This window comes from Scomber scombrus, chromosome 14 (genome assembly GCF_963691925.1).
Source record: "Scomber scombrus chromosome 14, fScoSco1.1, whole genome shotgun sequence".
Lineage (NCBI taxonomy): Eukaryota > Metazoa > Chordata > Actinopteri > Scombriformes > Scombridae > Scomber > Scomber scombrus.
In genome coordinates this window covers 17,149,157-17,176,522 of record NC_084983.1, presented here as the reverse complement: position 1 = coordinate 17,176,522, position 27,366 = coordinate 17,149,157, and the positions used below count along the sequence as shown (strand labels likewise).

Genomic DNA, 27,366 nt, shown 5'->3' with positions numbered 1-27,366 from the left:
GTGAACTCTGCCAACTTTTTTATGTGTTTGTTGCAGGGGCAGCGGTGACCCTGACACAGTGACTGTGGGGAATTGATGTGTAATTAGTCAGAGGGAACACGACGCCGCTCATCTGAAATAAAACATCTTGTATTCACATCAAAAGAATCAGCAGTTTGACAGGCTGTGCACAGAAAGAGAAGCTTGATATGCTATCAAATGAGCCACATTGGAATTTGTGAGGACACGAGGAGCGTCTGAATTATCAAGCATCTCAGGGTAGCACAGCAGACCTTTCATGTGCGGACGGCAAAGCAGACAGCGAATGATGCAATGTTTGATTTCTACACTTCAGGAGGCTGTCAGGACAGCGCGTACAATATTAAACAGTGTTGTGTCGGTGTATCAACCCGTCTAAATTAACCCATTAGTATGCTACGGGGCAAAGCAGGAACATCAATGCATGAAACGGTTTGGAAATCTCCTTTGATACAAGATTTCCCAGCTTGAGCGAATTGATGAAATTCCTCTTGAAACACAGGCAACCATTTCACACGCCAGACTTTTCTCAAGACAGAGACTAGTGTAGCTTGTCCTTTAACACACTGAGAGTACATTACTGCCTCTAAAACACAAGCTATAGTGTATTTTAAACCATAAAGGAAGAACTAATCATAAAACTCTGAAAATGTACTTCTAGAATTATTGTTTTTTAAAAAGACTCATTGTAAGTCCGTGCAGGAATTCCCCTTTTTTCAATTAATAATGAGCACTTATCATGAAGCCTTCACAAATGTGTACACTTTTAGACGTAACTGCCAACACCACAAAATACCTCACTTCACCATACGCAACTATCCATATAAAACAGAGAAAAACACAACTCAATAACATAGTGAGGCTGCAGAAAAGGACACCTCTGGTTGTAGTAAAAGCTATTCTATAATGTTGAGAATTTTCTAAAAGAAAACACTGAGACACATTTAGAAACTGAGGAGCTTGGACAGAGTCAGTCCAGTTCTTAGCCATGCATACCAAGATACTGGCTCAAGCACGAAAGGGATGGGTGATGGGGTTCAAATCCTCAAGTGAACTTTAGCCACTGTACATTCCAATTGATTTAAGTAAACATTACAGGGTGGGAAGGTGGCCTTCAAGGTAAAAAAAAAAGAAGTTTTCAGTCACCAAAACACTGACTGTGCAAAATCCACAAAAAAGTGACGTAAGTACATTCCACTGATAACATTTTTAAAGATATAGTTACAATTACAAGATACATGCAGTGACACAAATGTAAAATGAGTTAAAAAAGTCTACACTTGAGTTTCCAGGCTTTAAGATTTAATTTTTATGCACTGACTGAAACAGTGCTGTGCTGGTTTACTACCACTCCTCTGTCCTAGAACTACCTTCTTGTCCCAGGTTCAGCACTCATTTCCTGGGCTGACCGTCTACTCCAATTATCAAGCTTATAAGGGTCCCCCTTGTGCAGTTATGGGAATGGGGAGGGGAGTCAGGTCCAAGATGAGGGGGTACCACTTTAGAGAGTGTGTGTGATAGCTGCCGCCCACATCTTGTAAGGAGTGACTAATAGTCTTCGACAATGTTACAACGGCACTGCTTTTGCAGTCACCTGGGCAGGCTTGGCAGTTACTGAAGGAGTGGATCTCTGGGCCTGAACTATCAGCCACACAGAACTACAGTTTGTGTCCAACAATGGATTTCACTTACTCATGCATTACATACAAAATGATAGACTTGAAATCTTAAAAAAAAACTCAGAGGCCAAATGACTTTCACTTTCTGTTGTGCATAAAGAAAACTGCCTAAGTGGTCTTAGAAAAACAAGAAAAAAACTGTGCTGAAAGGCTGAAAAGGCCAAAAAAAACAATCCCCAAGCAGCTACTACAAAAGAAAACTTGGCTTACCTGTGCTGCTCTACAGATTCGTTATCTGGTAGTTCTGCACCACACACATTGCAACGTTCATGCTGGTTCCTGCCGTCCGGTTTCACGCCCACTGCCAGCTCCCCGAGCTTGCTGAAGAATTCTCTCTGGATGAAGCTCTGAGGCAGAAGTCCCCCGTAGGCACTGAAGTCCATAGACATAGCCAGGGCTGGGGACATGGGGAGAGCGGAGGCCATGGATACCGGCATTGACATCATGCCATCTGATTTATGATTGACTGGTAGGGAGTACAGTGAGGCCAGATGTTTCTCTGTCATTCCAGCCATTGCTTCCAGACCCATCTGGCTGACATCAGCTTGAGCATCGCCCATGCCTTCATCACGGACGTAATGCAGCTCACGGGCACTGGTGATTACGCTGCTCCTGGTTGGTGTTCCTGGGCCGTCTCGGTTCCTGTCCTCCCCACTTCGCTCTCCATTGCTGGAGCCACCGGACTCCATGTTCTGAGGGCTTTCGTGGCCGTTGCCTCCCATGTCCACTTGCATCATTTCAGTCTTGATCTCAGACATCATGTGGTGGGAGTTGGCGTGGAGAAGTTGCTCAGCACCAAAGCCCTGCTGGAGCAGAGACTGACCGATACTCATCAGGCTGTCCACAGCAGCTTTAGTGGGACTCAGGGTGGAGACACCAAAGGAGGTGGAAACTGAGGGACTCTGGTCCACCATGCCAGCCATGGTGGAAACTTGCTGGGTACCTGACAGATAGAGACTCTCCATGGAATGCTTTTTGTTCTTGGCTCCGCTGTGGCCTTTGCGCTCGTCATCGTCCTCTGTGCTCCCGTCGTTCACGTTCACCTCCACGTCGTTCTCATCTGAGGACTGGATGGTTTCCAGGATCTTGAGGCATTGCTCTTCCAAATACTCAATCTCCAGGATCTCTGCTGCGTACAGCAGGTCATCTAAGTCCTCCACCTTGGCCTGGAGCGTGGCAGTGTAAGCATACTCCAAAATCTGCTGAAATGTCTTTGGTGAAAGAAAGTCCAGGGTGTAATGCTGGCTGCTGCGGTGGAAGAGGATCTCAAACATTTTGCTGGTGCAGGCTAGCACAGTCCGGTGTGCGTGGAACTCCTGGCTGTCTACCATGATGACCACGTCACACAGAGTCCCAGCCAGGCGCATCTGATTGGCCTTCTGCAGAAGGGCAGTGGGATGGTTGGGGTTCTGGAGTTGGATCATACCCATTTTACTTAAATCCATTGCGTCGATGCAATTCACGAAGCCGACTCATGAGGCTCGCCTTCCCCGTTCAGCAGTGTTTTTAGCTATCTTTGTAAACAAGATGAAACCTGGATGGAAAAACAGAATGAAAAAAAAATCAATTCAGGTCAATTATGATGCAAAAATAAAAATGTTACACATACTTTTAAATCCTTCAAATGGAAGTCTCATTTCCTCTTTGAGTCTTTTTAATGGGTAAGAATCACTCAATACTTTCATTTTGAAAATACAAATGTAACTGATATGTCAATAAATTAATCTAAAGTTTACAAGTATTTCATTTTATTTAAATCGTTTCATTTAAATGGCAAGTGTGAAGGCACTGGAGTCTCCAATTGCAAACACTCTGTGCAGTGGCATTGTTCTTAAAATCAGCGGAGAGTATTGACTGTAGATTTCTGAAGGGAGACAATTTGCGAGCAGTCCAACAGGCTCAGCCTGCATACAAATCAGTCCAACATATGTTATGTTAAAAAGATGTCTTCATTTGGTTATTTGATGTTGATGTACACCAGTTAAACAAGTGTGGATTGTGTTTTTTCACTGCTGCTCAGCTCACAAAGAACGTCAGCAGCCTTTCTGAAATTAAATAGCATCTTACTCAGTATTCCCATCACAGACGGGAGCAGAGAGCAGCGGCCAGAAATGAGTGGAAAGGAAAGCAGAACGAGGCAGAAGCACACAACATTGCAGCACCAAACACCCTGCTCTGTTTGCCATCACTAATGTTGAATATCGAAAACAAATGACTGTCTCTGTGACTGCTGTTAAGTTGAAGTTAACAAGGCAACATGTTGGTCCACCTCATATCTGCAGCACACTTTGACCCTAAAATAAAATAAATGAAAAGGCTCAAATTAAACACTTTTACCCCGATTTGCACTTTACAAAATGAAGAAATGGTTGTGTTGACTCTATTTTTACACTTCACATGGAAATATATCACTCTTACACCTTACATTATGGCCTACAATTAAATAATGCTCTCTTCATTATTCCAATTATATAAACAGTGTCACTCTCTCTCTCATTGACCCACATCCAGGATGAGGTTATTGACGGCCAGCTTTTATCTATGTAGTCTATTCAATACTTCAGGTTAATGATGACCTATTTTGTCAACTCAGTTAGCTCTTTTCATCCTGATTGAATGTCTGTTTAGAACATTTTCATTTTCATAAGCTTCATTTTCATTTTCAGAATCTGCACATTTCGGTTTCAAAAAGCCAACATTACATTTGAGAAATAAGGAATATAAAAGAGTTGTGTTTTTTTGTTTGTTTGGTCTGAGCACTTCTTTTCCTTCCTCCCCGCTTGAGAACAATACACACACAGAGAGAGAGAGACACAGAAAAAAGAGGAAATATCACCAGCCCTCCAACTAGACGACTCTTCTTTTTTTCTTTTTTTTTTAAATATAGCTATCAGTAATTCCCACATTTGTAAGATCACCTGAACAACCAGCAATCACACAATCCTAAATCAGAATATGCTTGAGGTAAATTTGCGCTGAGGATCATGTCAAATAAATAATGTTGTCGACTGCTGGGACACTAGACACTTTTTTTGCACAAAAAAAATCGATATAATAGGAGGGCGATGATGAAACCACAGGTTCTCATCTAACCGGAGCTCAACCTCTCGGTAAACAGAGGTCACGTCCAAAAAAAAACCCGACATTATTTTTTATTACAGGTATGCCAATAGCTGCGATTTATGGCCCCGTAAATGATCATTGCTTGTTGCGCTCTGTGTGCTATCAACCAAGGAAGATGTGTAGCTTCTCTGGAGCACAATGTAAAGTTGCTGTTTGCTGAGACTTTATCGCGCCTGTTGGCTCTCTATTAATAATAAAAAAAAGGAAAGCTACGTGCGTCTAGACACCGTTAAAATTGGCCAGCCACAACAGAGAAATTATACAGAGCGTTATGCATTATGCAACACACCACGGACTACATTAAGTACATTTAGCCAGGAGATATTTTTCTCCCTGGAGGACAATGTAGACCGCTGACAATAACCACATTAAGCCGACTTCACAGTAAAGCAACATAATCAATCTGATCACGAGTTGTCTGCCATAGCGCGCCTTGGCGACCCAGCCACAACAAGAATAAACAGCGTTCAATATTCCAGACCATGCACGCTGACAGACGCAAACGTGGAGAGAGCAAGATGGTACAGCATCTCTAAGGAGGAAAACCAGAGACATGGAGCGTGCTAAATAAAAAAGTAGACACTAGACAGACAGCTGCCAGGATCTCTCGCAGATTCGTGCCAGCTCTCTCCCTACTGATCAACGCACAGGTGGACTTTGTTTGAGACAGGGTGAAATACTCCTAGATGCAGCTCCTTTTTTGTGTACAATAAAAGAGATGGAAGAGGAGGATGAGGGTATGATCTAGAGAGAAAGGTGCCATAAGGATGAAGAGGAGAAAATATAAAAGGGGTTGGAAGAGAGAGATCAGACAGTCTCGATAACAAATTAATTTGCCATTGCATCTGTTACCAGTTCCCCACCTCACAGTGTGCTGCTGCTGCTGCGCGTGTTACTGCAAGCCGATTATTGATAACCAATCAAACATATAGCCGCCTGTCAATCAATTACAGTCTGACTGTACAAGTGACTGGATTTTTTTTGGGGGGATAGGATTGTTTCAAGTAAAGACACCAGTGTCCCCAGTCCTCATCATGATGTCATCACGGTTAAATGAGCCACACTGGTGCGTCTGGAGACACACAAGGACGGGCAAGAGTGTCGCTGTCTAAATATTGCATAATTTCCATCAAAAACGAGCAAACGCGATTTCTCTCCAGCAAAGTCACATGGAGCGAGGCGTCATATTTTGTCTGGCTCCCGGTGAAACAGCCAGACCTCACGTCCTCTGGTTTGCGATCTCCAGCATACTAAAAAACCAGACCGAGAAAAGGGGGGAGCGGGAGCGAAGGGGGTGGAGGAGGAGGTAGAGGTGGTGGTGGTTGGGGGGTTACGTCAACCTTTACATCTCTACAACAGGCTGTGTTAATGCAAACTTAAACACCTTGCAGCGCAATCAGGTAAACACTTGTTCTCATCCAGAGACTCCGGTGCGCAGATCCAACTTGCTTGCCAAAGTCGCGTTTACTGTTAACTTCAGCATGAGGTTGAACGGGGACAAGCAAAAAAAAAAAAAAAACGATCCCCGGCACCTATAAATGCATCAAAACATCCACATGGTGAATGAAAGTACACAGAGAAAAATGTGGTAGACGCATGCAGAGTAGCGGGTCTGGCACTTGTCGCCGGGAAACTGCAGCTGCGTTTAGCCCGGATTTGGTACTCACCTAAGTTGCACGTTTTGATTCCGTATAGTGAAGGGGATTGGGGCTACAGCATAGTAAGGCAGTTCGCAGTACCCGCTCTCTCAACACGCACTAACTCCTTTCTTCTCTCGCTTTAGCAAATCAACACCGCGCTGACGTCAACGTAGCCAGTCAGCCAGACGAGCAGCAGGCAGGCGAGCAGCCGGCGCAGCGCTCCAGCCCATACAAACACTGAGAAAGTGAGACACCTAGGGGGCTGTCTCATGTCAAACGGCTGTATTACAGTATGCCAGTGAAAGCTGAGCGACACTGCCCTCCCTCCAGCTGTTTGGATACAGCCTACAGTAGCTCTCCAAACTGTGTGTGTGTGTGTGTGGGGGGGGGGGGGGGGGGGGGGGGGGTAAGTAGTAGTGTGCTGACTCCTTTTTTTTAAGGGGAAGGGCAATTTGCTCTCATTTTAATTCAAACATTGTATTTGTTAAGTGGCAGCAGAGCATCAAAAGCAAAAAGTTAACAGGTGAAAACAGCTCAGCTATAGTGCACAAGCAAAACAAAAAGAAAAAAATGTTATTTATCTATTTATCTTGTATTTTGAATATTCGAAGTGAAAATCAGATGAAGGAGGAGAAGAGTCACAAGCCATGACAATATAAAGTAGGCTGGAATAAGTTAAAATCTGGCATCTCAAGACATTAGAAGTGTGTATGTTTACATGTTTGTTTAGTGTCCTGGTGTGTTAGAATTGGGAACAACCGTTTTTTCCTGTGATATAAGCGAGCCTCTTTCCTTTTGTTGTGTTTTCATGACACATCGGGGCGGCTGACTCCCTGTGATGTTTCTTTTCATATTCTAACAATTACTTGTCAATACAAACTTCTGTGACTATTATTAATACATCTGACAATTATTTAAATGAAATGCAAAACAATGAAAGACAGAGCAGTACAAAGAACAGATTATATAAAGTGGGTCAGTAGATTGGTGCAGAGTTGTTTTATGCATCACCCAAGTGGTTGGTACACAACAAAGTTTTGCAGGCTGCAGATGCATCATGGACCATTCACAGCTAGACGTCACTGCTGAGGAAAGGATAATGCGACAGACAGGTATGCACCTCAATCTGAATAGATACAAAAGCCGTGTAACAGGCCACATGACTATGTATGACAACATGAATCAGGCCTTAAAAAAAGGGTGGACCAACAGCATAAAAGCATCAGTCAACCTTGAAGTGTTAACACAGCAACATTCAACATATTGACACTGGTAATATAATGCAAGAAAAACAAAATCAGACCTATAATTGAGTACACACAAAATAGTCGCACACTGGAGGGAGAATAGTTCACCTGTTTCCAAAATTTAACTGATTTCAAGTAGTTTTTTCTTCTTGTTTTAAGATACTATTGATCATTTGAAGAAAAGCAAAGAAACAACAAAACTACACTGGGAACTAAGTCACTATGTTCTTGTTTTATTACAATAAAACCCCCCCAAAAAACGTGCACAGTAATCAATACCTTTAGCTGCATTAACAGCCCCTTGATTGTTTCAAAGCTTTAATTTTTTTTTTCTGTTGGCCACTAACCAGGGAAGCAGTGAACGGTGCACCCCATAATTATTTGGCCTGCTTTAACACTCACAGTCTTTTATAGTAAAAGCATACTTTAGTGCCTCTCTGAAAATAAACTTGACTGATATTCTTGCCTTAATGATCATCACTAACTGGAGGCTGCTCTTTACCGATGTTATAATTTCACTATATTTTATTTTTCTTATTATGTTGCTTTTAAGTGCTCCTTGTAAGCTTTTACTTCCACTTCCCAAAGTCACAAATACAAATGGTTCCAAATTTAAAGTGCTCTATTCGACAAAAAGACAAGATGAAGTTATTTTTGTCTATTTTGTTTAAACATAATGGCTGATGCAGTAGAAGGAAGGAAGAGGAGAATATGAGCACAATGCAGGCGTATACATAAATTAACATTTATACCCCCCCCCCCCCCCCCCCCAAAAAAAAAAAAAAGATGAATGGCTTTAGCAACACTAGCAGATCAAAGTTTTCAAGTATCTGGCAAATAATTTCATGGTTCATAGATAATGTATCCTAATGATTGTGTTGATCCCCAGACTGTTTAAATAGCTCCACCAGTATATTGACATTTTCTGTTTGCTGTTTTTTGGTGTGCCTTGTTTTGAAGAAAAAAAAAAAGAATATATTCATCTAACATGCTCATATAAATATTACAGTTTGCACTTTACATAGATCGCTGGCAGTGGCTCCTTTTAACAGACAGATATTAGTCTGGACAAATAAAACTTATTCACCATCAACTAACTGGAAAAACTCAACAAAGCAGATAGAAATACATCTAACAGAGGGCTGCTGGGTTCCTTACATGTATTTATGCCACTTGTCTACAATTATGATGAGCTCTGCGCGTCCCACTGAGGAGCTTTGGCAGATGGTGCTAGAAGAGCTATCTGCAACACAACTGCAGACGGACCCAAAAAAAAAGCTGGAAGGGGGCTTCATCATCCACGATGTTGAGTTGAGTCACCTTCATGCCTCGGGCACACATCAACACTCCGCCGACTGAGGCTGATAAAAGTTGAAGCAACGTGCAAGTCAGGTCAACGTAGACTATCTGTAGCAGGCCGGGGTCACTCAGTGTCTGCAACAGATCACTCAGTATGTTCTATCAATCAGTAGTTGACAGCACACTTGGGTTTGTGGAGGTGTGCCAAGGTGGATGTATTGACATTAGAATTAATATAACAGATAATAGTAGATGCTTATAGGGGTAAAGTGTGGTGCCCAATGTTCTCCAGTTTGTTCAAGATCTGCCTAGTTTGGCTTGCTAACATCCAGCGGTTCAGATCTACTTAAAATCTACACAACTACAACAATAAAAGCAAACACAGGCATTAACTTCAGCTTTGCATTGGTGTCCGTGGCTCAAGACATCCTCAAATTCTGTGTTTTTGTGAAACATTTGTTTGCCGCTGACTGAGATAACCGACTTCCTGTGACAGTCACCATTGTGGACCCACGGTTCGACTGTTAAGACCCCCAGTGTGCTTTAAAAAGAAGTGCTTATCAGATTGTCTAACACTGTCTGAAACCCTTCTTTCCACAGCGATCGGCCAGGTGGTCGGAGGTGATAACGTAAGGCGTTTAAACATCAGTTTAATCATACCTTCAAAATGGGTTCGTTAACAAAATGCTCTCATTATGTTTACAGAAAATATAATTCATCCAGGATTACACTTACTGCATTATGTGTTGCAATTTGGTGGCATATACATGTAATTTCTAGGATGCAAGGTTGTCCAACACATGTACATATATTCAGAATGACTGTTCATTTCTTATGTCACATTTGCCACTGCTGCATTGACCCACTTTACACCACATAAGTTAAATGCAGAGTTTAATATCTGTCAAAATAAACTGTATTTCAGGACCTTGTTAGTGTCAGACCAAAAAAAGAGAGAGGACAGTCTAATTTATTCTGGTTTCAGTCTGGTTCCTTAGCAGTTTAGTTTTTGCTTCAAAAGATCCTGAAAGCACATTTCCCTGTAGAAATAGACATTATTCCCATATATTCTAACACATTAATTTCCTCTTTTTTTTAAAGGCAACAGGTCTGTGTTCTTGCAGCAGGTTGTGAGTAGTCACACAGTTTATAGCTGTTTCAAAATGGAAAGCATAGGTTTGAAGGGGGCTTTCAGGGAAATCTCATTTCCTTTAAAATACAGTGGTGCTCTGGGAATTTTTAGATTCATCCCGGCATGGATCACAGAGTGCTTCATTACCTTTGAGCTGCGTGCTGTGCAGGCTTACCCAGGGATAAAGAAAAAGGCACACCCTTAATCTGGTTATAATCCACCGTTTTACTGAGGGAAAGGAAGATGAGGGCTAAATTATATAAAAAATAAAATAAAAAACCCAGATCATCGCTGCACTTTAAAATAATACCAAGAGTTAGACAATGATAGGGGAGTAAGTTTTGGTTTGTAGCTGAGGTTGGAAACGGCACCATTAACTGTCAGGGAGTGAATCAGAGGTTGGTTATCTACAGGCTGGGGATGCATGTCCATTGTGTTGCCACATTGTTTTGTTTTGGGGGGGTTTTCTGTGTAGGAAGAGGGTGATGTGACCTATATGAATTCTACATAACACAGTATTTTAATGTAAAAACCAGTGCACCTTGAATGTGATTACAAATGAATGATTGTTGAATTTATCAGCACCTACTTTAGGTAATGATTGGTGGAGTTTATCAGTTTAGTTCACAACAACCTCCTCCTCGATTACTTTTAATGCTGATTAGCTGTTTTATAATTCAAAGAATGCTTGGAAGATGTGATAAGGTCCAGTCTTTAGTGTGATACTGAAAATAATAAGAGCATCACAATGTTCAAACTCAATTCATGTAGCAGATTTGTCCCTATAAGCTGAAAAAAGTCATTTAATTATCTGATCTGCTGTAATTACTCACTTTGCAGTAGCACCAAATATGTATTAATCCACCAATGAAAATAGTCCATAATAAATGCACCATTGATTAAAAACCTTTGCCCAGCTGTTGTAGGAAGTGGCTGAAAATGTATTTTTATTTTTATGAAATTATATGTGACATGTGTGCGTGGGATTTAATTGGTTTGTGTCTGAGCTCTATAGGCAGGAAGTCCAAAAGTATTTGAAGAAAGATTTTTGGTCTTTTCATGGCGTTTGATTTCATTTTTCTAATTTTTGTGTGGTTTACTGTTTTTTTAATGTATTTTGGCTCATATTTACCTTGTCTAATTGGTTCTCATATCATCTATTTCATCTATTGTTTAAGTTCATAACATCACAGTTTTTGTTCTGCTCTTTGTTCTTCATCATGGTGAAGCACCTTTGAAAAATGGAAAGGTACTGTTATGCTTATATGTCCATTTTGGCTTAAATTGCACACAAAAACGTAGTGAACATGCTGGGAGAAACCTGGGTAATATTTCAGTTTTAATCGAGGAGAGTATTTCAGGTTAACATGTATGTGGCTTTGCTGACCAGAAACCCCCCATTGTCTGTGTCCTGTGTCGGCATGTGCATGGAGGAGGTGTGTGTGTGTTTGTGTGTGTGTGTGTGTGTGTGTGTGTGTGTGTGAGTGTAGGGGGGTTATAGGCCCCACACAGTGGACCTTTGTGAAACTCTGCCTATGCAGCCAGACTGAATGGACTCTTTTACACTTGTGTAAACCTGGGGGCGTCTCCGGCACCGAGGCCACACCTCTCTGACCTGTAACCCTCACCTCTGACCTTTGCTGGATTTGGTCGGGAAGTACTTTTTGCTCGCCATGTGCTCATGGGCAAAGCCAAAAATCACTCAGTTTAAATCTTAGTTTAACCCTAAGCCTCTCAAATATGTAACTGCAAATATCGTGTATATGAACATTATAGTGTAGTACAGTTAGTGATGGTAATTAAGTTTCAACAAACGACTAAATAAATACAATTTCTACATAATAGATTAAGATAAATTGTAAATATAACTTTAAATTCCAATCAAAGCTTGAATCTGTTTTTCAGGTTTCATTCAACCAAAAGCCAGTTAATTTCAAACCTTCCTGACCCCTGAGTGACCACGGTCTTTGTGTTTACGAAGTTGCAGGTTTAACCACTTCCACACACACACTGCGTAACCCCACAGAATGGCCAAACCTGCTTCAGGTTAATGGGTGAAATGGCAATGTTGACCTAGGTGTTTTATTTACCAAGTGCCTGTTTACTTCTCCATTCCAAGCCTCCAGCTGCACCCTCAGAGGACAAACTAAAGCGCTTAAGAGAAGCCTTTGGATCAATAATCCTCTTGTCTTCAATGGTGAAAGAATGGCAGCCCAACAAACCGGGTTTGTGTGGTCAGTTTCAGGTGAAGAATACCTTGACCTGAGACACTGCAATCATCTCTTAATCATTAAAACGTGGGCGGATTTTGGCTGTGTTAAAAGGATGGTTGTTTCAAAAGATGATAAGGTTGCTTGTAAAAGAAAAGAAAAAAAGTTAATCAAGATCAACTGAAAAGAAGTGTGCACTTTTCTCATTGAAAAGCTATAAAATATCTATTAATTCATACTAAGGTTTTACCAATATATGTGTTTACTGATATATTGACCCTCCATGTAATATAATTAATTATAATATCTCTCTAAGCCAGTGACAGAGAAAAAAAAAGTTAAACATGTTTTATTGTCAAATGCTGAATTTATTACTGAAAGGTTGGAAAACTTAGCTGTCAAATATGTGCAGTAAGTTATTTATATAGAATTGATCAAAAACGGAGATTACAAAGGGCTTTACAAGATAAAATAACACTAAGAATATATTAGTATAGGAAGGACAGAATAAAGTGGCATGAAAATATTTAAGGACATAAAGGACAGAAGACCTTTCAACAATGATGAGAGAAAAAAAGATAATGTTGTTCAAAATTTAAAAAAAAAATCATGAAATACTTTTTTGTAGAAGTGGATCAGACTTTTTCATCAGTGCAACAACTCGACAGTTTTTTGGGCAAACGGTTGTTAACTTGTTTTCACATACAAGAAAACAAAATAATTCCTAAACACTTCAATGTGGGCACAGAATCTGGTTTGATTTCATTGATAAGTTGACAATTGGTATTTTGCTCAAAAGCAGTTTTGTTTGTTTTTTTCATCTAAAAATCATACAAAACAAATAATCAGTGAAATGAAATTACATTTATCATTTGACAGCAAATTATAAAACTTTGCATTCAATGGCAATGTTATTTTAGTTTCAAAAATCATCAAATTTATTATTAAAAGACAAAAAACAAAAATAACAGCTTCACCATTTATGAACATTTCAGTCAATTGGTTGAGTATGTTGGGTTGTTAAGTGACTTTTTACTCTGTGTTTATTTACATCATTTTCGTCAACAAATCCTGTGATGCAACGACTACTTGAAAAACCATTAAAAAGCCACTTGCTAACACTGATTTTTACATTTAAATTTTAAATTGTGAACTCCCTGATGGAAATACCTGAACATGTCTGGCTCTGAAACGTGCAGCACCCATTGTTCTTTTTGTGGGGGGGTTTTAGGATGGTTTACTCAGTTTGACTTAAATACACATTTTAATAAGATATTACAACTCAAACTATGCCCTACCAAATTATTAACAAATCAATTAGGGTTAAACACCAGATGAAAACCTTGTTTAAAGCTCATCTCCAGTGGTTTGACTTTTCATGTCGCTGCATTGATGTAAAAGTGCACTCCAGGCTCTGTCGGTGCACGGTCACTATTGAGTGTGGTTAAAGGTGCAACAGCCATGAGCAATGCTGGTTGTGTCCCGACCACACCCTGCCTTTCATGATGAGATGATGACAGTCATATATCACTCTTTATAGCTGCCATCTGTGAGTGCGGGGAACAGACGCCCAAATACAACCGTTCCACTGAACAATGTGCTGTACAGTAACACAATGGGTAATGTATAGCAACTTCACTGAAATAATAATAGAGTTATCTTGTGTGATGTTAGTGTGATATGTAGCCATGTAGTCATACTTTTAATATCAAAACATGTAGGTATATATATGCATGTGTGTGTGTGTGTGTGTGTGTGTGACAAGCTGCCACATCGAGACGTGTTTTTCAGGGAAAGAAGACACTAACTTGTTGATTCATCCCAGCTTATAAACTTATATTTTCATTCATGAGTGGACACTTCAAGAACAACAGAAGAGAAGAACAAAAGCATTAGAAGAGACAAGGTGTGCATAGGTTAAAGAGAGTATCCTCTCTTTAGAGGCTGTATTCTCTGGATTTATTCTCTCATGTATTTCTTTCCCCCCCCCCAGTATATTCTGTTTATATGCTAAATAGACAGTGACAAGGCTACATGTAGAGAAAACATGTCAGCTATTGTTAAAAGATCATTTTAATATCATCTCACACCTGAATTTATGATTGAATTCTCAGTCCTATAACAAAAGCCTTAAAGCCTGGTTCTCCTCTGTTTTAGACAGGTGATCCATAGGAAAAAGGAAAAGTCTGGCACAAACCTGTGCAGACAAACACAAAACCCCACATGGACTTTGGTGGGGTAGTTTTCTCATTAATAATTAACATATTTGAACCCATTTACACTCTTCACCCGATGTGAGCTGATCTCCTTGGTTGAAGAAATCACAACAGAAAAGTGGCGATCTGAGAGGAGAGAGCCCCAGTTACAGTCTGACAGGAAATCAATTCTCTCCCATGCCTCAGGTAGCCCTAATGCATTGTACAGTGAGAGTGGATGAAGCAAGCATTGACCAAATAAATCAGGGATTTCACTGTACATCGAGCCTTTCCTCAGGGAGCTCCGTTTCATCATCGTTTACATTTGTGTAAGCCTGTGGGAAGTACGTGGGCCTTTGTAGATGTGGTCCACAAAGAAAAGGGTAAAAGATGCAAGAGAAAAGACTAAAATGCATTTTCTTTTCATTGGGACAATAGAGACACTACACTTCAGGTTATTATTGACCTGGTGTCACCAAATCAGCTAGGTGGGTATGGTTAGTGTATTTTAATAAAAATAGATCCTGCTCAATTTAAAATGAAAGGTGTATCAACCACATAGGACAGCTTTGGTGACTTCCCCATTTTAGCTAACGTAACAGAGGGGGAGGCACCACTTTTCAAACTGGAAATGGCGACACTAAATGTAAGTTGTGGTTTTTTGCACTAAGGACCACTATACATTTGTCAGATATAAGCCATCAGACAGTTTATTGGGATCATTTAGCAGTCTGTAATGATGTGGTACCACAAATGCTAACACTAACTTGCTACCATTGGTTGCTAACTAGCTTATTGTCATTTCCGGTTAGTACGCAATGGCCCTGACTGATTTGAGACAACGCTAACCTGTCGAAATGTGCATACTTCACAACTAAGCACACACAGAAGTGAAGAATGAAGTATTTGATTTGAGACACAGTGTCAGAATTTGAAGGTAATATGAAAGAAGAAAAATGTTTTAGTGACTTAAGCTCCCTTTATGCTGCAATTTTTGGCAGACGAGCATAAGATAAATGGGTAACCTTTGACATAAGGCTCTCAGCATTTCATCCTTATTTGAATTTGAATTTTGAATTGGATTTTTATGTATATGAATGTGTGTCTATCTAAGTATATAGTATCATTGTGTGTCTGTTTTGTGTGGACTTTTATATTCTCTCTTGTAAAGCACTTTTTGACATTTGTCTGTGAAAAGTGCTATATAAATACATTTTATTATTATTATATTATTATCATTATAAATGTGGTAAAAATATTTGGTCCTTGATTCAGAGCTTTAGAGACCAAAGACAGCCTGAGACGAAATTATCACAATGTAGCCAAAATCTACAAACAAACCGATGAGAATATGCCATGAAATGATGCGACACACTGGCTGGTGTGACATTTGTTAAATTAGCTTTAATACGTCAAGAGCACACAATAACCGAAATGGTGAAGGTGAAACTGAAAAATAAGTTGGTGTGATTTTGCAGCATTTTCAAAACATATGCGTACTGCAGATGGATGATACAAGATGATGACATACCTCTGCTTTCATATACTTTTTTTGTATTTACATGGTAGTGTTATGATTCACCATTCATGCCTCATCTGACACAGACAGAGATCAATATTTTATTTTTTTATAGGCGTCTCACACAATATCACATGCAGACTGCTCAGCCTTGTACTTCTTGCTGCTGGGATACAGCAGTGATGTGGTGCCTGTAATGTTAAGTGGCGGGAGGTGTGTGGACTGAAAGCAGGTATTTGCATTGAACTTTACACTGAACACTGCATATCCTCTATATAAGGTGGAGGGGGATCCATAGTAGAGCTGGGCGATATGGACAAAATAAAATATCACAATATTTTAGACCAAATACCTCGATATCGATATTACAACAATATTATAGAGATGACTGTTGATGCTTTCACAAAATATTTACACTATGAAATCTTTGATAAATAATCATCAGTAATGTGGATATAATGAAAAAGTGGGTAAAAATTAAATAACAGAACAGCTAGAACAGTCTGGTAAATTCAGAAAATTACATATTTTACTATAATGCAGCATTTAAAACCAGGAAAAGACAACTCTGATGACATATCATGATATTACGATATGCAAAATCTAAGACAATATCTTGTCTCATATCACGATATCGATATAATTTCAATATATTGCCCAGTCCTAATCCATAGGTTGGGGTGCTGCTTGCCAAATGCTTCAAATCCAAATCCACTATAGAGGCAGGAGGTTGGTTCATAGCAGCAACCTCAAAGACAGGTAGGACAACTATTGGGAGTTTGATCTCTGTGTCTTTAGCACATTTGATTTCCATAACTCAATATTTTTTCTCCTATCAACCTAGTTCAAGTCCGTGAGGCTTTTGGGGTTTATTTTAACACTAAACCTACACATTACCAGTCACTGGTTGTTCAAATTCAATAATGGGCTATACGTTGTTTGATTTGTTTGTTGGATTTTTTGCTAAATTGAGTCTCAGATCAATATATTCAAGTATTAACGGCGAGCAGTGCCCATAGATCCACACTCAACTTCTTGACCATCCAGGTACTGTATTGTTTAGTGCACTGAATTTTTTCCATACTTCTCAGTGTGAACGTACTTCTGCATTCAAAATATTAAGTGTAAGTACAGAAGTACACAATTTAAGACACAGCATTAGTGAAGATTTTTGCTAACAGAACTCCACCTTATATTTGTTACACAGCAGTTCAGTTGGAAGAGGACAATACCTCAATTTTCAGGCTACTCAGTCAAAATTATTAAATGCCTACAAGCTATTTTTAATAAAGGGTGAATCATACTTTAAGAAGGTAATCAAAGCTAGAGGAGAAGCTACTGAACTACTCTTATTGGTCAATGGATAGGTATATTTTTTAAATTGTTGAACAGACGTTTTTCTTTAAAATGTTGCCAAACTGAATACAGATTTAATTTACAGCTAGCCCATGTAGAAATGGGGTTTATTCAGCACATTCATTACTCTTACAGGATGATGCTGATTTAGCTCCACCCTCAAGTAGGGCTGGGCAATAATTCAATATTATTTCGATATTGTGATATTTTATAGATATAGTCTTGAATATTGTAATATCGTGATATGGAATAAGTGTTGTAGTTTCCGGCTTTTAAAGGCTGCATTACAGTAAAAATGTGATTTTCTGAACTTAACAGACTATTCTATTATCTGCCTTTATCCACTTAAGCTAAATACTTCTGCGTCACGTCGAAGGCGTAGCTACGTGTAGCCCTCTGCATCAACGCGGACCCCTACGCCGTAGCCTGACGTGCACCTCCAAAAAATCCTAACTACGCGTCAAGGCAACGCGGACCGCAAGGGCGGTGATTGGTCCGCTCAAAACGTCAGTTCCTCCAGAAGTTGCTTTTTCCGTTTTTTTTCTACAGACCACCTCCGCAAACGTCTTTTCTGTCGCCTGCGCCTCAACATTTGCAATAAAATCATTTGTTCTTCAATATCAATGAGCTCCAACCCCAAACACACCTGCTCTACCTCGGTCGCCATTGTCTACTGTGACCGGAAGATAAACAAGGATACGGATACCACACACACACCTTAGCGACATGGTGGGGAATTGCAGAGCAACACGTTCCTCGCAGAACTTCGAAAAGTGAACAACGGCGTCGGGGCACCGGCGTAGCTACGCCGTCGTTCCGACACAGAAGCATAAATCAGGCTTTAGTCATTATATCCACATTACTGATGATTATTTATTAAAAAAAATCTCAATGCATAATAATTTTGTGAAAGCACCGATAGTCATCCCTACAATATTGTCAAAATGTCAATATCGAGGTATTTGGTAAAAAATATTGTGATATATCGATGTTCTGCCCATATCGACCAGCTCTACCCTCAAGCTACAGACCCAAACATTGTATTTGTTTCAGACTTATATTCTTGTTATAAAATAATCTGAACAATTTAACAATTACTAAACTTTTTATTTTACCTGTTTGTGCCTGCTGTATCTTTAAGTATCTAATGCAATCACATTACTATACAATCTGTCCTTTTCCTTTTATTTTCAGCCTGATTTATAAATACAGGGGCATTCCCATCTAGAGAGTATATAATGATTTCATTTTTGTTTATTTCTCGGGGCTTTATAAGAAGAGTAACTGTTTAAATAGCATGCAGTCCTAATATAGTTGTTTTTGGTTCTCTAATGAAGCAGAAAAAAAGTGAAACACCATCGAATATTTTGCAATATTGATTTAAACTGCAGTATTCACACATTTAGGATATTTGGAAGTAGTTAAATTGAAAAGAGAATCAAAAGGGTACACACACACTCACACACACACACACCAATTTTTTCCCAGTGTCACCGTGTGAATTTGTTTGTCTACCTGTGTTCAATTGCCCTCGGTTTGATCCCCTCCATCCTTTCTTGAAGCGCTGCTTAGTAGCCTCTTTCCTTTCACTGGAGATTGCGTGGACATCTTGGAAAGGCCAAAAAGCCCAGAGATAGACTAGTTTAGTACAAAGTCTGTGTGCTTAAATTAATCTCACATCACTGTATTGAGTAAGGGAAGAGCTCAATGGTGAAATGGTGGGTGAGGAAATAAATGTGGAAAGACACAGCGGAGAAAAAAGAAGAAACAGTGTTTGATGATTGGTTGTTTAAGGCTGTATTAGATTTAATGCAATATTTTTTAAACAGTATACACAGTCTCTTAATCTATCACATCACAAAACAAGACTATGACACATACAAATATTCAGGAGGTGCAGTCAGTGCAGTGGAGGAATTATTACTATTGTTAGAGGACACTCTGCTCCCTCATCTAAGTTAATATTTACGAAAAGGAAAATGATGAATAACAAAACAACATCTTAAAAAAATAAACAGGATGGTTAGATCAGTATACAACACCCCAGTCCCTCCTCAACATCAGTGTCTGTATGCTGCCCAGTGCTTCCTCTGTCTTTTCTTCCCACTCAAAGTCTACTTTCACATAAAGACCCTGTGGTGAAAGAGACTGGAGGCTTTTCCTGCCTCTTGGACACTGTGCATAGTGAGGTGACCCAGTTAACACACACACACACACACACACACACACACACACACACACACACACACACACACACACACACACACACACACACACACAATCTTTTTTTTAAAATCCACAGTTCCTTTTCAGGTTGAATTAAATAAATATATATGTTTACAGTACATGCTTGCTGGTGTTGTCTTTTAGTTAGCAATCAATTACGGTGGAAGCTGTGATCACAGTCCCTTTAATCAATGGTAGCAGTTGTTAAAGGAGACACATCATGCTTTTTTTGTGATTTTATCTAATTTATATACTGTTATTATGCCGGATATCTATACTTAACATGATAAAAGGTTCACATGTAGGAATGCTACCTGCTCGTCGCCTTTGTTGCTAAGGTTTATCCATGCGTAGTTTATGTTGTCCATCCGGATTTTGGCTCAAACATGTACAGTTATATTTGAGAAGTTGACATGTTAAGTAAAGCATGAGAAAAATAAGTCAAATCCTATTACTGTAGTTTGTTGCGGTCTGTTTCAGAGTGAGGCTGAACTGAATTGTTGAACTGCGCAAAAGGGTTACTGTGAGCTCTCGTAAAGCAGCAGGTTAAAAATAGACATTTGAGTGTGTATAATATGTTCCTTTGTAAGAATGCACACACAGCAGGGTGCAGACCAGCATGAGTTTCAAAATAAAAATCACATTGTACAACTCTTCTCCAGTCCACCATGCTATGTTCGCTTTACGTTTCGGTGATGACAGTGAGATAAAGCACGGTGTACTGGAGACGAGTTGTGTGACATGTTTTCATTTTGGTCGAAGTATTACCAAAATGTTGCACTTATAGTAAAAAGGAGAATTCAAACCACAGAAATTCAGATATATAGATTTCCAGAGAAAACAGTTTAAATGCTATAAATTGGGTGATATTAAATATGACAACCCTTCTTTACTTCCATATATTAGCACTAGTAGCATTACAGATCATTTACATTGTATTTCAGTAGATAGTTTTAGACATGGGACACTCTACATGCTTCAGAATACAATCTGAGGCCGCGTTCACATTGCAAGCCAGAATCCGATTGACCAGATCGAAACCACCTTTGGGAGGTAGTTTCAAATCACATTTGGACAGATGTGTCTCAGTCTGAACAGCTCCAAACACTCAAATCGGATTTGACTGTCCGTGACGTCTCTCTACGTCTCTACGCTACGTCACTCTATGCGACACCAGACCCGCGCTTGTTCCAGTTGTTGTTGCTAGCTGATATCAATGGAGGCAATGGAGGACGTCGAAAACATCAGTCCTTGGACAGAGGACAAAACCAAATTCTTAATTAATCTTTGGGGAGATGGCTCCGTTCAAGCGAAGCTCGCGGGTTTGTTGTTGCTGTCACTGTCGCAATTATATGACATCACACAATACACGCTAGATGACGCCTCAGCTCCGACGACGTTGCCACAGCAACCTGTCAGATTGGTCATTAATGTGGCCCAGTCTGAACAGAGCCAAATCCGATTTGGACACTTGCTAAAAACAGTGTGGACAGTCAGGCCTAAAAATCGGATTTAAGAAGGAATCAGATTTGAATCAGATTTGCCTGCAGTGTGAACGCAGCCTAAATGAATTTACCTTGTGAGGCAACTGGATTCGTGAAATCATGCAAAAATCCATCTTGTCAGGATTCATATACATTATGCACTTGTCCCAGATCCACCGGCGGCTCCAAAAAATCAGCATCCAATCAGGATTCTCACATGAACTTTTTGTGATTTTGTGAATCCAGCTGCTTCGCAAAGTAAGATGGTGATGGACACATGGTTCATTCAAACAGCTGCCAAGTATTTTTTGAAAGTGCTTGCCCTTTTTTCCATCCGTTTTTCAAAGGATGACCTCTCAGACGGTTCTGTGTAAGAAACCATCTGGTGCATCAGGTTGTAAATGAATAGACTTGACATCATATTGAATATTGAAAATTTGCACAGGAGCAACAACCAACTGCTTCTTCTAGATATATCAGTGGGTTATATATAGTGTTTTCATTCAAAAATGTAATAATGTAATTCAATATTTCTATATAATTACATCTGTGTATTGTGTGTTTTTGTAAAGTAACAACACATACTGTAGGCTTCTGTAAACAGCTGTATGTACTTTTATGGTCAGTGTTTAGGTGTGGGTGTGTATGTGTGTGTCTCTGTGTTACACTCCGCCCTCGCTACCCACTGCCATGTCGTTGACCTCCTCCAGCCAAGGTATTACACTGCAAGGCCACAGCTGCCTTTCATTCTGAGAAAGAAAAGAAACCACCTCTCCTCCCCTCATCACCCACTTTTTCATCTTTTTTTTTTTTCCAACATCCCAAAACACACACACACACACACACACACACACACACACACACACACACACACACACACACACACACACACACACACACACACACACACACACACACACATACACACACACAATAGGAACCCAGCTGTCTTAAGTGGAGCAGAATTCCAAAACCTCTTGCTGAAATCCTCCCTGTCTCCCTTGCTCTCTTTTTTCCCCTGCTGTTTCTGAGTTTTATTGGTCATTAATATGTCATTTTTTCCAACGTGTCATATTTAAATAAATAAAAATTAAAAGAGCAAATACACTTTCTTTGCATCTGCTTAATGCAAGGCATGTAAAAAAAAAACTCCCTCTCTGATTCCCATTATACTGAGTGGAGGCACTCAAGCTCTTGTGTCCATAGTGCTTAACCACTGGACCGATGGCAAACGACACAGTAATCACCTTACAGTGTTCCTGGTGTTCCTGGGAAAAAGAAGGCCTGCTCGCCATGGGGAAGCTCCTCACAGCTAATCCTTTAGCACATCTCTCTCTTTCTTCCTCCTCCTTTTTTCTCTTCCATCTTGTTTCCAATATCTGTGCAGGAATTATTTAGGATAACCTTGATTCGTTTATCCTCTAACCTAATTGAACTTGAAGCCACTACATCAAACTCCCACCACCCTTCCCCCCTTCCCTTATGTCTTGAGGTGTGATGGTAATCTATAGAGGGTTTTAGTCTTTAAAACAAACCTTACCACAGTAAAGTTTATCTGCCCTTTTTTGCAATGATATACAAGCGGCCACTTTTTAAGAGGATATGTGCACATTTTTTCAAAATGGTCTTTAAAATAATAATAAGGTGTCTATATATAAATTAAAACATCCCCCTTTTCAACCTTCCTGCAAATCGCTGCTGTGCAATAACACGATATTTTCGGCCACTTTACTATTTGATGTGGGCTTCATACCAGTGAGGTTTATACATCATCAGATGAGGAGCATCCTCTTGTGGTGATTTATTATTGATAAAAAAGACTTTAATACATATAAGCTATCATCTGTTATATTTGACTATCAAAAATGTGTTTTTTTCGGCTTGCTGAAAAGAGTAAAACACAGTGGTAAATCAATGCAGAGGTAATGCAGTTCATGATAGTTTTACATTTTAATGTTTGATAGGCTTCCTGTTGTGTTTTTGTTTGTTCCTATGGCAAAGAGAAAGTGATTCAAATATCAAGAGAGACCCGAGAACGAACAGTATTCATAAAAATAACAAAATATCATGAATGTCAAACTGAATCACATCAGAAAAAACTGTTCAGGATAAAATAAAAAAAAGTAAACCCTAGAAGGTTTTTCCAATTCATCCTTTTGCTTGCATGTGAATAGATGTAATACTGAAAATAAAAGATAAAAATATAGTTGATTGGTAAAGATATTAGATGTTAAAGATTATAAAGATCTAGGAAAGAGTAATATGTAAGTACGGCTTAGCTTGTTTGTGCCATGTATCACAACATGTTGACTTTGAGAGATATTTACAACTGAAGCTTGTTTTAAACATGACCGTATCATAAGTGTACAGCCGATAAGTTATAGTAGATGGACAAACTTCAGGCAGGTCATTAATATACAAGCCCAGTAACAGAGGACATAAAGTTGAACCTTGAGGTACACCAACATATCAATCATTTGTGAGGTTTTATGGTCTACATGAATGAAGGCATGATTTTATCCATTTAATTACATCGGGGGGAAATTTAATCTTCTGGTAATTAGAAAATTATTTACAGTAGCAGAGGAAGATCTTATGAAAAAAAATACAAATAGATATACTCAGCGCACTCTCAGTGGAGGAGTTTGTTTATCCCATTTATCTTTAGTTAGTATAATTAACACCCGTTCTAGTTAATCTATATATGTGGATGTATAGCTGTATGCATGTGTAGTATGAATGAATGTATCACTCACTCAATCAATCAATCAATCAATCTTTATTTATATAGCGCCAAATCACAACAAAGTCACCTCAAGGCACTTTACACATAGAGCAGGTCTAAACCGTACTCTTCAGGTTTAATTTGAAAGAGACCCAAAATTTATATGTAAATATACATATCTGTGTGCATACATGTGTGTATATGTGTATGTATGTTAAATGTGGGTGAATATGAAGTTATTTTTGCCTCTGTTTATATCACTGGGTATATAAAATACAATAATGATGATAATAGCAAGGACATAAAATATACTGGATATTTTGTGGTTGTGCTGAATCATGAATTAATTGCAGTGGAAGTATGAAAAATGATTTCTTTAAATCAAGGAAGCTCCTACCACACATCCTGCATCCAATTTAACCTTAATATCTTCCAGAAGAAAACAATTTGGACTTTTAGTGGAGTGATGGTTTCGAAACCCAAATTGCATAGGATGCTATGAGAAGGAAGTATTATTCAAATGTGATATTATCTGTTCAGAGATCCTTTTTCCTGCAATTGTTTATACTGCTGGAAGGATACTCGTGGGTCAGCAGTTACTAATGAACATGTGTTCATCTAATCTGTACACTGGTGTGATTATTGCAGTTTTCTAGGCACTTGGAAACACTTCATTAATGGATGGATTTATTTGATATAAGAGGAATGAATGGCTCTTTATGAGAAAAATGATCAGTCTCATTAAACTGTGTATAGTTGTTTGAAGTTCAGCCGTGAAAAATATAAGTTATGATACAAGATGCTCATTCTGGTTTATTTCTTTAATTGCATTTTCGAGATTGGTTAATTGACTATTAGAATTGTATACTGTTCTAGCTTCTTGTAGGCTGATAGATTAAATCTCCTTTATGTGAGCTTTCTTAAAATATGAATCATATTATGGTCAGGCAATCCAGTAACAAGATTGCAACATTTTGTTAGTCTTTCCGGTCTCTTAGTGAAAGTCACATCAATAAGAGGAACTAGTTATCCTAATCAGTCCTTCAATAACATGCATAAAATAAAATACAAATCCTGTTAAACATTTCATTTTATGTTTCAATATATATTCAAATATTCTCATAAAATGAGCTCATTGTTAGTATCACACTGTTTAAGAATGGTATTCAGCTTAACATAAAACACTTTTTTTTTTTTTTTGCAGATGGTGGTCTATAAATTCCAATTATAGTGAATGACATTTGGGCTGAGAGAGTTAATTTGACACCCATTCATTCCAAGTCATTAACACACAACATTTGAATTGCTTACAGCTTATATTGTCCTTGAAATAAAATAGCACACCTCTGCCCCCCCCTACCCGACGATTGGTTCTGTCTCGTGTATGGCAGAAAATGTATACCCCTGTGTAATATAATCCAAACCAGGAAAGTTATGCACGTTCTCCGAGTGCCGCTGGATGATGTCGATCTGGGCCCACGTTCCCCTGCAGTTGGCCCAGGATTAAGATGCTCAGCCCCCGCAAGCATGAGTGTGACAAACAGGTATGCAGAGAGTTTCCACAGCAGTTATGATTGGTAGTTTTGTTTTTGGAAAGTAGAATATCGGGATGATTGCTTTTCCATTATCAAGAACGCTGCAATATGATGCAAATTGTTTGATGGGCAAGCATGTGTCACAGAACAACAGAAGCACTAGATGTTTGCCACAGGTGTTTTCATTCTTTGTGCATTGATCTTGATTGAATATGTTGCCCAAACATAGTCGCACTGAACTGGCAGCAAGAGTCACAATATAGATTACAATCAGCGTAGTAATCTTGAAATTAAGGGTTAGGGTTAGGCTTAGAGAAAGGTTTTGAAAGCTGGATGGCTGCGATGCAGCACCTGCCTTACCGCACACCACCAACTTAGATATGTAGAGGTTTTAAAACAAATACGATGCCTAAATATGATGCTGTGCCTCAAGGCTACAGTTGACATAAGTGAGTAAAATCCATCTCAAACCTGAAGGTAGCAGCCACACTTGAACCTACATTCAAAGAGCTGAAACGTACATAACGAGTTGAATGACATGAGGTCTGGAGGAAGATGGAGGTAAAATAAACTGATGAAGAATAGAAGCAAAGAAAATACATGAACCATAGTTTACAATATGAATTATAGTAGCAAAATTCAAGCTTTAGCTACAGATTTGGGGGGAAGAACCCTGAACACGTTGATAAATTGCTTGCGTAGAATTAGATAAGCAAGGGAACAGGAAGGTGGAGAACTGAAACTCTAAAAAGGAACCCAGAAAAATGTTCTTACTGAGTAAGTTGGGTTGGATGGACAGGCATCACAAAGGGACGAGAACAACAGCTCTGAATTTGACCATTTAAGCTTATTAAAATATGGGTTCACAATATTTTAGGTCTTGTTTTAATCATTCCACTTGTTCATACTGACCATTAGACAATCCCCTCTACTGTGCTTGCAATGTAAATGATAGATTACAAAAACTACCGTCCTTGTATTGAGCAAAAATGTATTTAAAAGGTAATCTGAAGATAATATAAGGCAAAGTTAAGTCAAATAAAGAGGATATCTTTCAAAATTAGTAAAGAAATCCCCCCATTGTGTCTTGGTTGACACTGTTTTCCTGTTCAGCTGCAGTGGAATAAACGTCCACTGACTTGAAAGATTGTGAACTTTTCCTTTAATATGATGGGAAAAAATCAGTATTTGTAAGCACAACAATACCAAAGAAGCTACTAGCCTGCTGCTACCTCAGGCTGCTCCTCTCTAAATGACTAGAATTGTCACAACAAGTGCCGTTTAGTTCCCACTGTTAATGCACTTTGACTCCAATTTTAAGGCCAATGTGTTCTAATAACACATATAAATCTAATTTACCCATAAAGCATACACAGATCTTCTGCTAAAGAGCATGTTGTTTCAAGACTTTCTTTGTCCAATCTGGCTGACTTCCTGCTCCTCCTCCTTGTATCTATGTCTCTACCTATTCATCTATCTTGGCCTTTTGTTCGTGGAGGTGTTGTTTTGTAAGTCTGTGTTTTGTTTCTTTTTGTATCCATACCTCTATTGATAATCAGTGGCCTGCAGTGCTGTTCAAATATTCTGTGATCTTCATTAAAGCAAAAAAAAAAAAAATCAAACGTCTTCTTGGCTTGAGCTTTTCATTCTGATGCTAGATGAAAAAGTAATCTGAGGAAACTTTCCAACATGAGAAAAAAACCCCCAAAAAACCAAACATAAATCAACCAACACCTCTTTCCAAACACCACCAAGTCAGACAGTGGTCCCTTGGGGGGAGGAAGGGCAATAATTGCAGTCGTTTCATGTGTGTACCTGTTGTGTCAACCCCCTCTATCGCCCTTCATCCTCTGTCTGTCTGTTCTGAGGCCAAAGGACGACAGTGGGCAACAATACTGCCAGCTGCGGCCACAAGCTGTGAGCAAAAGCCATTCATTTAGGAGGAATTTTCGTTCGGCTTAAGAAGTGAAGTGGGAAG

General features: G+C 39.2%; 1 protein-coding gene across 1 annotated transcript in view; it reads right to left on the bottom strand.

The window, feature by feature from the left end:
* Positions 1 to 6,667, bottom strand: part of zbtb16a (zinc finger and BTB domain containing 16a) — a 150,780-nt gene extending 144,113 nt beyond the window's left edge. The window contains exons 1-2 of the mRNA XM_062433183.1: positions 6,488 to 6,667; positions 1,908 to 3,231 (exon numbers count right to left, since the gene is read on the bottom strand). Coding sequence (XP_062289167.1) covers positions 1,908 to 3,142 — 1,235 coding nt within the window. The 5' untranslated portion in view covers positions 3,143 to 3,231; positions 6,488 to 6,667. The remainder of the gene's footprint in view (positions 1 to 1,907; positions 3,232 to 6,487) is intronic.
* Positions 6,668 to 27,366: the final 20,699 nt, after the last annotated feature.